The sequence below is a fragment of the Mizuhopecten yessoensis genome, unplaced genomic scaffold, assembly GCF_002113885.1.
Source record: "Mizuhopecten yessoensis strain PY_sf001 unplaced genomic scaffold, ASM211388v2 scaffold3537, whole genome shotgun sequence".
NCBI classification, from domain to species: domain Eukaryota; kingdom Metazoa; phylum Mollusca; class Bivalvia; order Pectinida; family Pectinidae; genus Mizuhopecten; species Mizuhopecten yessoensis.
In genome coordinates this window covers 439,628-452,871 of record NW_018405094.1, presented here as the reverse complement: position 1 = coordinate 452,871, position 13,244 = coordinate 439,628, and the positions used below count along the sequence as shown (strand labels likewise).

The 13,244-nt window shown below is 36.4% G+C and overlaps 2 protein-coding genes across 27 annotated transcripts in view; one reads left to right on the top strand and one right to left on the bottom strand.

Annotated features, from left to right (window-relative positions):
* Positions 1–2,334: 2,334 nt before the first annotated feature.
* Positions 2,335–5,066, top strand: LOC110447610. The gene is made up of 3 exons (XM_021493406.1): positions 2,335–3,191; positions 3,427–3,655; positions 3,945–5,066. Exons 1-2 carry the CDS (start codon positions 2,382–2,384, stop codon positions 3,646–3,648), a joined length of 1,032 nt encoding a protein of 343 aa, XP_021349081.1. The 5' UTR covers positions 2,335–2,381; the 3' UTR covers positions 3,649–3,655; positions 3,945–5,066.
* A 2,117-nt stretch (positions 5,067–7,183) lies between these two features.
* LOC110447620 (F-actin-uncapping protein LRRC16A-like) overlaps positions 7,184–13,244 on the bottom strand; it is an 85,894-nt gene continuing 79,833 nt past the window's right edge. For 20 of the 26 annotated variants that reach the window (XM_021493427.1, XM_021493431.1, XM_021493429.1 and 17 more), the window contains one exon: positions 7,184–12,947. The gene's annotated coding sequence lies outside the window, so the exon portion shown is untranslated. The remainder of the gene's footprint in view (positions 12,948–13,244) is intronic. The other 6 variants (XM_021493435.1, XM_021493442.1, XM_021493432.1 and 3 more) reach the window with 4 other exon arrangements.

The following is a 13,244-nucleotide window of genomic DNA, read 5'->3' as shown; positions in this document are numbered from 1 at the left end:
AATCTGAACTACTTTTAGGGGATATATTGTAATGACGGTTAATCTGTCAAACAAGTAGGCTTCATGCAATATGGATGTAACCGATTTGCGTCCGTACCGGCATGAGAATGAAAAATCTCCTTTCACTCCCTATGAACATCTAACAAAATCGTTTCAATGTTATGCGTAACGTAATAGGTCTATGAAATTAGTTATTTACAAAACCGTTAACGATACGATTGAAACATGTATAGCTATAAACAAATAGAAATAAATACCTCATCTTGCTTCCACTTTAAGGTTAGCTTGCAAGTATTGACATATTTTGATCTATGAGTACATGTAAATATACATGTTATATGCGATGTCTGTTACTATGGTATGAAGCGCACGCATAAAACACGATTAACCTATTGTAAGTGACATATTGGACTGAAAAAAAATCTGATACTTTGGTAGATATTCTTTGTATCCGACCAAGGTATTCTGGACGCTTCCTTAAACAATCCGGACATATCCGTATACATTTGTTTTTAGAAAACTCAAACACTTTCGTATCCAAAACCTATATAGTCTGGTCACATCCGTATCCTTCCGTATCCAAATATAATCCGGACAAATCCGTATCCAAAACATAGATAGTTCAAACACTTTCTTATCCATAACCTAGCTAATTTGACACTTCTGTTTCAAAACCTTTATAATCCGGACACATCCGTATCAAAAACTTAATCCGGACACTTCCGTACCAATAATATAGATAACCCGGATACTTTCGTACCGAAGAACTAAATGTAGTAAATCCGGACACTTTGTTGCATGAATCCAACACCTTCAAAACAATTCCGTGTGCAAAATTTAGTTAATCCGGATGCTAAATATATTCGTGTGCAAAGACATAAATTCCGAAATAGTGAATTTTCAGGACAAACAAAGAGAAGTACAGATGATGACGAAAGTCTTTTGTTAGCTCGGATTAGCGATGTTCGACGGCAATGACTGTTTATAAAATAAAGGAATTCTTCTACATGTGAAACGTCCTCCATTTTCCAATATTAACAAGGGTCGGAGAATTCCTTGATGTCTAACGGGAACAAAAATAGTAATTATTATTTTGTCTGGCCCCTGAACTGTTCAGAAATACTATTTGTAACCCATGTAACCCTGTACCCCATGTGTACTAGGTTCACTGCACTAACACATCATCTATCACGTGCATAACATTGTCATTCTTACATAAGTAAATACATGTCAGTATGTACGTGCGTGCGTATGATTGGTTGAATGGGGTGAGGAGTATAAACGGAATGCACGGGCAGACCGGAGTCCTGTCACGTCCCAACCCAACTCTCACCAGCCATTCCTCTTCAGGACTCGTAGGAGTCACCATCCATCCGTATCAGCCCTGGTAAGTCTGTCTGTAATGTTCACATTGTCATTGTACGTTTGTAATTTACCGTCTTGTATACTCGCGTCTTTGTATTCAATTCGATGTATGTAAGTTCAGGTCAATGTGTTATCAAATGTATCTATTGTATTCGTTTGTTAATATTACAGGTTTTTCCTACGGGAATAAACAAGATAAAACATCCAAGCCTGTCGTCTTATAATTTGAGGGGAAAGGAGCTACATATTAAATGTATGTAGAGTTGCACTGATTCCGCACAGTTTTTAACATACTATAAACCATTTGTGTTTTGCAAGATACTTATTTTTTGAGAGGAGAACGGCTGAATGATTGAAAAAGTAGATTGGACGCTGTGTGAACTATATTACCATTTTTGTTTGTTTGTGCTTTAAGTCCTATTAACAGATATGGTAATTTTAGGACGTGCAATGTTTTGGTGGTGGAGAAAAACCGGAGTTCCTGGAGAAAAACCGCCGACCTACGGCTAGTACCTGGCGACTGCCCCACGTATGTCTCGAACCTGCGACCCAGTGTGGAGGGCCAGTGATATCAGCCACTCGGCCACCGCGGCCCCTGTAGTACATTTTTACCAGATATATAGGAAAATAGTGTTCTGTATAACGATTGTTGAAATGTCTGAAACATGTATTTCAGCCTGTATTAGTGGATATGGTAGATATTTACTAAACCAGCGAGCTATTGATGTAGATCCCGATTCGTTAATTACCAGTATATAAAGCAAGGCATCCAAAGATAAAAAAAAACTACGATATTTGCAACGCCTGCAAGTAATTCATTGATGACGTAACAGACAATGGAGCATTATGACGTCATAGTCATTGTTATAATTGCATTTTGGGATCGCGCAACTCTAGCTAAGCTACGAGCCTTGATAAACGCACGCATTCGCAAATTTGATAATATTCTATAGATAGAGATGGGTTGTAATTTGAAGAAGATAAGGAATCAGCGTTCTAGTGATGATGACGGGAAAATGTCGGAAGTGATTAGCCAAAGTTCGAGCTTTACGGACTCCAAGAAAGATCTGGAGTGCCACACTGCATCAGTTACAAAGGAAATTGTGGAGAAATGTCAGCAGGCCATGTCGGAGGCCAATACAGAGGAGGAGGAAGTGTTAAGTCTACATATGTACCCTCCCGATTACATAGATGAAGATTCAGATGCAAGGAGTGTAACAGCCGAAAGTGAAATGGATATATCTTTCTACAAGGGAGAGGTAATGTTGGACCGTAGAGGGGACACACCAATCAGTGATGTATCATCGATGTCGGAGAGAAGTACGATTTCTTCCAGGTTTTCATCAAGATTATCAGATTTCTTCCGAAGGGGAAAACAGAGCAAACTTAATGCTCAAGGCAAGGTGTCGCTAGATGGAGACTATGGGAGAGGATATGGAAATGGAGATGACATATCATCGAGCGGATGTGACAGGTCGCCTACTCCCATTAACAAAGACACAAAGAAAGCAACTCATCAAAGCCAGGCATCCGAGCTAATTGGCAATGTCTTCGAACGAGAAGAAATGCCAGATCTTGACATAGAAGATGATGGTAGGCCCTCCTCCTCCTCAAGCAGTGAAGATTCCGTTTGCCGTCCACAATTCAACTGTCGTGTTGTAGCCAGGCCTAATGCCGCAAGAGGATCCAGAAACCTTGTGCAAGCCGCACCAGATCCGGCGGAGATCGTTCACCGTATCGTAAAGTTTGAGACAGGCGTTGAACAACTTATTGGTGAACATGCTATACCGACCAGGGACTACCAAAACAGACAACTTCGACCACGAGTAAGACATGAGTGAATAGTTACATTCGATGATATCGCTTTAACGCTCGATGATTCTACAATGTATGTACATTGTACCTTCTTTGAAAACCTGTGGTCTGGCAGTGGGACCTTAACTATTTTTACCAATAAAATTAAATATATAGAATGCACATCTATATATTAGTATCGTAAGGTTGGTATTCCCCCGATGTTTTATCTGGAATTAATGATATGCAATGTATATTTATCCTTAGGGAGCACGTGGACACCGTCTACCGTCATATAGTCTCCAGTTCCAGAAACCGAGAGCAGGTATGAGCTCCGAGACCGTGGTGGGAAGTGGAATGATGTACAGCAAATATTTTGCCAACACCGTGAGTCGCCCCCAGCTGACTTTGCCAGGACTGTCGGCAACAGACGACTGTCTCACTCAGTGGATGGTTAGTCAACAGAGGAGGGATTCCGAACTGTTATAGAGTGAAGGTAATTGTCATATCAAGGGGTGATACTGAAGGTCAACTGAATCAAGCTGATTAGTGTGGTCACGACACAGACAACAACACTGTCCACAGTTAAATCATTTAAATTTATAACCAGACAGTGTACCGCATTGTGTCGCTACACATTGTTAAAGCTAAGTAATACTATACTGATAACTTGCTGCGTAACATGTTTTACACAATAATACAGACTGTTTATGGTAGCATTCAATATGACTGTTATTTACAATTCACGTGCAACTATATTGCTTTTTTTATTATCTATTATCCAGGTGGAAGAAAGGGATTTTGTAGAGAAGGCAACTGACGTCACCAGGATGAAAGCGACACGGGTGTCCCGGAGCTGTGGCGGATCCAGAGGGTTTTTTGGGCTTCAAGAAACCCCTTCACCCACCCTGAGAGTTTTCTTTCCCCACATGGAACACCCCCCACTCGAGGTGGACCCCGAAGATGAAGGATGAAGAAAGTTCGTCGTGAGACGCACATATGGTAACTGTGTGGATTCCGTCATGATGCAAAGAAGATTGCTCTTTGCGAAAATACTCTTTTTGCGGAACTGTCATGTATGATGTCAAACATACCCATGACACAAATTAGTAGTTTTAATGTATAGGTAAACACAATAATTGATAGACCTACATGTAATGATCATATAATGCTGTGCTAGACAGAAAAGTTCGATGTTCCTACATAAATAATGAGAAGCGGTCAGCTGATGTTGGCCTTCAGTCGGACACAAGGACACCTGTGGTTTGCTGCGTATGATGGAAGGCCAGTTGTTCCATACGTCAAAACTTTCCAGTAAACGTTTACACGGACACAGGTCAGCAACCCAATAGAAACGTATTAATTGATCAAATGCCTCTATCGCAAAGTAACCATGCTATTCATCGTGATTATTCCTGATTCGAGGAACTGAAGTTAGTGGATGTACAAGTTAAGTCGAGCAGAGAAGCGGTATTTGTGTACTGATCATGAGTATGAAATAGCCTTAGTACTTTTGGTATTCAGATCATAGTTTAAATGCTATTCATGTACTCTCGTGTTTTCTCGCAGATTTACTGCATTTTGGTACTGCGAGTTCATCGCATTCATCATATTATCAAACACCACGTGATATACTTGTAATCCAGCATAGTATGTATATATGAATCTATTGTGTATATATTTCATATAATTTGAAAATAAATTGTGTAAATCAGTTGTAAATAAACACGATATTGTATATAAGTATGTATATATAGTCCACGCCGAGTTTTCCTACCCCTGTGTCTTATATCTACAAGTCTATAGTGCTGTAACTACCGAATCAAATAGGGATGGGAAATTTACATAAGTGTGATGACGCTTATTGCCTCCTTATTTTATATTATGGAAATGTATAACACATGAGTGTTCAGATAAAATAAAGTAAAATCTAAAGTAATGTCGTTGAATTATTTTCCCATTGCGGATATTTGGTATTTGTTGACACCAAGACAACGATGTATCCACACAATCGGGAACCGTCGGCACTTAATTCCGGCACCTTCCCTTGACCACCAGTGTATCTGGAAAGTACTTTAAGGATCCCCGTAACGCTGCCAAAAACTAAACGATACTTTTACGTAGTGTAAGCTGTTTTATCGGCATGACTATCTTTAACTTTGGCAAATCATTTCTGAATAAGAAAACCGTATCTTGTGGGATGAACCACGGACTTAGAATCTAATTCCGTGGATGGACTAAAAACATTATATATCAACAACAGTGTTTTGAGTGTAAACAAAATTGAAACTCGACCAGGATTCGAACCCCTGATTCAGATTACTGTACTATATATATCTAGACGCGTAGCTTGGGCCAAAGATATGTGTAAGCCCCGGCGAAGGGTCCGGGACCGCCCATGTATAACCAGGGTCCAATACTTCCAAACTGCAATCTTAATTAATGTAATAATTACTCTAATTTGGCATTATTCCCCACCAAAATGAAATGAATTTCTAAATCAGCATATAATTAGTAGTCAATTTTACCTCCTCCCTGGAGAAAACGGACGACAAAGCGCCTTTCCAACCATGAAGATTAATTGATTCTGGAATACCTGGGTCTGAAGAATATGGAATTGGTCAGGATTTTAATTTTTACACCATCAAGCGGCCATCTTATGATTTTGATTCCAACATAATTTAAATATTTCCCACTTTTAAGCTGTATTTTGTTTGGTTTGACAATGTCCTTTCAAAGGTCAGTCTTTGTTTGTCAAACTTATTATGTGTAAATATATTTCAAAATAGAGAAGTTTCTGTTTTGTGGCAGTCATATTTTCCTTCTGATCAAGCAAACTGTAGTTCTATACCAAATAGGCAAAACTATCGAACAGGAAGAATTTACTTACTGAGTATTAATGGTAAATCTACATATGATATTTACTATCAAAATCTGAGATGGTTGCCTGGCAGCCATCTTGTTTTGCCAATAATTAGTTTCAAAATAAAAATGCACAACTGCAGACCAAATGGAACCTACATATGAAAGCTGACAAATATTTGTATTGTAATTCTTGTCAAAAAAGATTAACACATATCACCATCCTTTGCATTTTTGATATTTAGAAGAAGTCACTTAAAGGTTTGAATTATTTGACCCCTGTGACCTTGAATATGGGTGAAGGTAATTCATTTGAACAAACTTGGTAGCCCTTCATGTCTGCATGTTACTTGCCAAATGTCATCACCCTGGACATTTTGGTTGTTCAGAAGAAGTTGTTTAAATGTGTCTAAGACCATTGACCCCAGTGGTCTTTAATATAGGTGAAGGTCATTCATTTCAACAAACTTGGTACAATTGTAGCCCTTCATCCCCGCATGTAACTGTCCAAATATCATCACCCCCGGCCTCTTTGTTATTCATCAGAAGTTGTTTAAAAGTTTTTAACATATTTGACCCCTTATACCTTGAATATGTCAAGGTCAATCATTCGAACTAATTTGGAAGCCCTTCATCACAGCATGCTACTGACCGAATATCATTACCCTGGACATTTAGGTTATTTAAGAAGAAATGGTTTAAAGATTTCAATATATTTGACCCCTGTGACCTTGAATATGTGTGAAGGGCATTCATTTAAAAGCCCTTCATCCCAGCATGCTCCTGACCAAATATCACCCAGGACATTTTGGTTATTCAGAAGAACATATTTGACTCCGGTGACCTTGAAAATGGTGAAGTTCATTCATATGAACAAACTTGGTAGCCCTTCTTGTCTGTGGGTTACTAGCCAAATATCATCACCCTGGACCTTTTGGTTAAAAGCCAGACGCCAGACGGATGCTGCGCCTTCAGGCCAGGTGAACTAAAAAGCAAAAACGAGAATTGTTGAAGGATGGACAATGGACGGATGACGGACATCGGAAGAAGGACGAGGGATGAGGGGCAATTTGATCTGGCCACTGGGTAAAAACTGACAAACTGACAGACAGCGTCTTGACCTTAAAGGGCAGGCAAGCTAAAAACAACTCAAATCACTACATCATTATGAATGAAATTTTATTGCAAATAATTCATCATATAAATGAATACATAAGAAAAGTTGTAATTCTTTCCTGTCCTCTTCAACATACCTCAGTAGTAAGGAAGGTAAGATGTCACAATGAAGGAGTCTTACATTTCTGATATAATGTTCGATTTCACAATGGAGATACCTCATGTTTTCATGATAACCTAATATGCTCAATGAAGGCGTCCCACTTTTCTATATTACAATTCACAATGAAATCTGATGTATGTATCTCATATGAGTTTGTATGACATATTTGTGATCTGTGCTAAAACCCAACATTGTGTGACCTTTTGTACAACCTTCAAGGTCAACAAGTCAACAAATAATCTCGTAACCCGATAGATTACATAAATGGTCAAAAAGATACCTTACTCATCATGGCATATGTTGAAAATACAATATTGTGAGCTTATTAAATTGAATTATAAGAGATTATCACCAATTAAAAGTATTCTGAACATTAAGAGACTATTCGATTTAACTAAATCAATCAAGTCATCATTGAATAACATGTTAAAGCCATTTTAATGTTAAAGTTAGATACAAAGGGTGCTAAATGTCGGTATTGCATAGATAGACTGAGTGATGCTGTATCAGGAATGGAGTGTACCATCTAGGAAGACATAGTTATAAAACATAGAAATACAGACACAACTGTTGGATATCAAATCAATGTATTTTAACCTCAAATGTAACATTAAAAGTTCAGAATTATCAATGACAATGAGCTTAACTTAAAAAACTGATCTCCTTTGCTGAGACATTCCTCCTGACAGTCCTTTTTGTACTGAGAGGGATGATGAACTTCCTGTTTACCAGAGGTTCCAGTGGAGAAGATGATTAACTTCATGTCTACCAGAGGTTCCAGTGAAGAAGATGATGAACTTCCTGTTTACCAAAGGTTCCAGTGAAGAAGATGATTAACTTCATGTCTACCAGAGGTTCCAGTGAAGAAGATGATGAACTTCCTGTTTACCAAAGGTTCCAGTAAAAGAGATGATGAACTTCATGTCTACCAGAGGTTCCAGTGAATGAAATGATCAACTTCATGTCTACCAGAGGTTCCAGTGAAGGAGATGATGAACTTCATGTCTACCAGAGGTTCCAGTGAAGGAGATGATCAACTTCCTGTCTACCAGAGGTTCCAGTAAAGGAAATGATCAACTTCCTGTTTATCAAAGGTTCCAGTGATGGAGATGATCAACTTCCTGTCTACCAGAGGTTCAAGTAAAAGAGATGATCAACTTCCTGTTTATCAAAGGTTCCAGTGAAGGAAATGATCAACTTTCTGTGTACTATTGATCACAGTGCAGAAAATGAACAGCTTCCAGTTTACAAAAGATTATGATGAAAGAATTGAAATGATCAACTTCCTGTTTATTAAAAGTTCCAGTGTAAGAAATAGTAATTTCAAAGTTAATCTGGGTTAGTGGTGTTGAAAATGATCATGTTCCTGTATATCAGAGGTCTTGATATAAGAAATGATAAACTTTCTGTCTGCCAGATGTCACAGCGTTAGAAATAATCAACTTCCTGTTTACCAGAGGTTGTAGCATAGGAAATTATCAACTTATTGTTTAACAGATATCATAGTGATGGAAATGATCAATAAGTGATATAGAAAATCTGCTGTTCCCATCATGATAAAGACTATGTGTGTCTGAAAGTCAATGGTGACTGTTCTGGTTTAACTGTTCACAGTAACCTGTCACCCAAAAACTAACAAACTATTTTAATAAAATCAAAACTCTGATGATAAATATGGAATTAGCCAAGCACAAAATGGCACAAAATGTTTTGGAAGACAAAATGTTTGTGTTTGAAATTGTCAAATAACTGGATATCAGAAAATATTGTTACAATGGTGTTTTCTTACAAACAGCAGTAATCCAATTCCATTGCAATGTTGTATTTCTAAAAAAGTAAATCTTTAAAAGACTTTTAATCTATCAAAATTATCTCTTTTGATTTCCACTCCATACAATGAAGCAATTCAACCAGCTAAATAAATTCTCCAATGTGCTTATCGTTACATTTTGTACTTACTTAATGCTCCCAGTATGTGACACTCTAGAATTCTTAAGTAGCAGATATCCATTATTTTACCTGTGACAAATTGGTTCAATTTTGTTGTCAGTGACAACTTAATCAAATATTGTCATAACAATATCATTTATCTGTTTCAACTGAAGCTGGGCGTTTTCAATAGTTGAGGTCCTTACAAAAGTAATTTTTCAAAGCTCTTAGTATTAAATATCAAATGTAAGATCTCACAAGGGTCTCAAAAGCCAAACAAGCTAATTAAAACAATCCACAATAACAAAATCAGAATTCACAGAATTATTTCATAAACAGAATCTGTGGTTACATTTCAGGCAAATGAATCACAGAAAAGGAGAGGTAAAACAGGGGAGATAACAAGGCACTTCATCAATACGATGCCATTTATAGGTAATACTTATTTTACTACTTCATGTTCCTCAGACCATGAAAACAACATTAGAGACAGAGGTTTGAAGTCTACCGAACACATATAACATCAAACTATTTTTAAATGAAATTTTGAACTAATTCTACAATGCATAAAGAACTTGAGTTCTCCAATTTTTTTAGTCACCATAAGTTACTTGTTAACCACTAACTTTGTTTTGTTTACATCTGTTAAAAGCTCTTGTTCCACTAACCACAACATCATTCAGGACAGTTTACCATATATGCTACCTTACTGTCACATGCATCTCCGTAAAAAACCATACCAGTAACAGAAAAATATTATTTTATGAATGATAATTTGAATATGGTATATGAATCGATGACATATTAGAAAGGTCTGCAAGAATGCAGGCTCTGCTACAACACTGCTTACATCATGTTTAACCCGAACTATTACTAAGAGAGATAACTCTTATGAAATCAAAAGTCCAAATTGTAAGGTAGCATGTATCCTTAAACCATAAAACACTTGATTGTTTATGGAATCTTACCTTGGTGTAGGAATGCATACAAAAAGGGACACAACTTTAATATTTCTAAATTCCAAAACTATCCCAAGACCAATATTATCAGTACCACACCCACATAAAAATCTCTCTCACACAAGAGTATTAGCACAGATCAGATTCAGCTATATACACAAATCAAAGTATGATGTTCTACAGGGAACCATACACAAATTAGTGTAAACAAAATATTCTTAAAAAAAGCAAGTAAATTAATGACATCATTATATAGCGTTTAGTAAATACTAAATACCGGTATACATAGAAGTATTTATATACATATACATATTTATAATACAGTCATAAATAAACAGCATTAAACAAAATGACTCTGTTTACAAGCTGTGTATAATCTATATTGCATGAACAATGACAAATTAGTCAAGTAGTGACCATGTAAAGCAGTAATTTAAAAATACATGCAGAGAAAAAAATTAAAACTGCACTGCAGCTTTTGAACACAATTCTTTGCTAACTGTGTATTTGGCACTTTTAATCCTTAAAGTAATTACACTGAATAGTGACTTCAATCCTGTGTTCTAAGGGATTGTCACATTCTGTATGACAAACCTGAAAAGTGACCATATGTGTTCACTGTGTTTGACAAGCACATGAAGTCACAAAGCATGACAGTAAACACAATAACGTTCTATAATCAGACAGAAGGCCTAATCATCTATCAAATAATTACAATTTACTAAAACGCCCAAGTGTTTAGTTCACTGTCCTCAGATGATATAACAGACAAAAACAGAATTACCCTTTTGCATTCAATTTTTTATCTCTCTCATAATGTTAAAAATGTATATTTTTGTACCTAGAGTTAGAGACCTACTGTAGCAGTGATCACCTGTGTCAGTAGCTCTTTGGTCCTTACATATAACCCAATATCGCTTCCAACAAGCATTGCTCTGTTTTAAGATTGCACGTAATAACCTTAACATTCCTTTTTAATGCTCGTTTTTGATTTTTTGATTATGAAGGCATAATGAGTTAATGTACACTTTTTCATTTTTAGTAAAAATTTAAAAATGTATTGATAACAATTAAATTTGCATACAAAAAGTGTCTGTATTTCAAATTAAATTTATAAGGAATTTCTTCTGGTTATGCCACTCAAACGAATAATGTGGACTTTTTTTTTCTTTTTTCCCTGAACCAATTTGTTGACTTGCACAGAATTTTTGTTTGTTCAAACAGCATAGCCTAATAAAGGTCTCGGTCAACCTTCCAATATATGTTGTATCACTTCTTCTTATCCACATTTCTTATTGACATGGTTATAATCAAAATGTACATCCTTTATTAAAATCTGATTAGATTAGCAAAATTAATAAGAATATTCTCAGCTCTTCTCACACATCATTAGAAGTATACAAACAGCTGTGTGATATACCAATCAACAAAACTGGAATTTTAGCACTAAACTCACAAAACGTAATCATATATAGAAAAGGAAAAGTTGAATTTCATCGAAACATCAAAAATCACATTGGATCAATCCAGTTAACAAATATTTGGACAATAGTCTCAGAAGGAATGTTAACGATTTGCTCTAGTCTATGACTATAGATTAATTACTGCTCTAGTCTATGACTATAGATTAATTACTGCTCTAGTCTATGACTATAGATTAATTAATTAGGGTAAATGTTACCTTACTGTCATATACGTATACTACCCCCTTCCAAAAAGATCTTCACACTAAACCTGTATAAATAATGGGTTTTTTGAGTGATAGTTTGTCCTTGGTACATTTAAATCACTTGCTGGCACATTTGAAGAATACACAATAGAAATATCTTGATAATTATGCTCAAGAAAAAGTAAACTCTCAGATACTGCTTATTTGAGATGTTGTAGGGGAGATAACTCTAGTATAAAACCACAGATGACATAAAGTAACAGATATCCTTAATTCCATGCAAAAGTAGTTTATTATTCTTTCCTAAAATGTCTAATGATTAAAATCTTCACCTAAGTTTTATTTTTGAATTGTTTGCCCAAAAACATGCTAACTAAACTTGCCACTAATCCACATTTGGTTGATTAAATTATTATTTGTGACTACAACTATATTTGTATGTCTATATACGGTGTATACAAAACAAATTTATTATGAAGATTTCTTAATGCTACTATTGTTTAACAACCATCAGCAATCTTCATCTGATGATACCTATAATAGGCTTCCTACACTAGACTTTTAATAGCCTCTACTTTTAAAATATTGAAAAGGGTCACAAAGCCGGTTATAATTATATATAAAATATGCATCACACATATTATTAAATAACAAAATACATGTATTTATATTGACTAAATTTAAATAAATGTATAACAATATAGTAAAGAATTTCTCCAGACAGTAACATCCAAATGTCCCTCTACAAATAAGGATGTGTTCAAAAATGTGATAAATACATTACTCAAGTATTTTCGTACAAAGATCTTCCCCTAAACATCTACACCATAAACGTAATATACTCTCTACCAAACCCAGTTCCCTACCCAACTGTCCAGTACCTACTATACCCTCTACCAAACCCAGTTCCCTACCCAACTGTCTAGTACCTACTACAGGTTATTTATAGGGAAGGCATTGTTAACCCTACCCAACTGTCCAGTACCTACTATACCCTCTACCGAACCCAGTTCCCTACCCCAACTGTCCAGGACCTAGTACAGGTTATTTATAGGGAAGGCATTGTTAACCCTACCCAACTGTCCAGTACCTACTACAAGTTATTTATAGGGAGGGCATTGTTAATCCTACCCAACTGTCCAGTACCTACTATACCCTCTACCAAACCCAGTTCCCTACCCAACTGTCTAGTACCTACTACAGGTTATTTATAGGGAAGGCATTGTTAACCCTACACCCAACTGTCCAGTACCTACTATACCCTCTACCAAACCCAGTTCCCTCCCCAACTGTCTAGTACCTACTACAGGTTATCTATAGGGAAGGCATTGTTAACCCTACCCCCAACTGTCCAGTACCTACTATTCCCTCTACCAACCCCAGTTAC

Coding starts and splice junctions, on each gene's coding strand:
- LOC110447610 (XM_021493406.1), top strand. CDS start 2,382: ATGTCGGAAGTGATTAGCCAAAGTTCGAGCTTTACGGACTCCAAGAAA. Junction 3,192..3,426: donor ACAGACAACTTCGACCACGA/GTAAGACATGAG, acceptor ATTTATCCTTAG/GGAGCACGTGGACACCGTCT.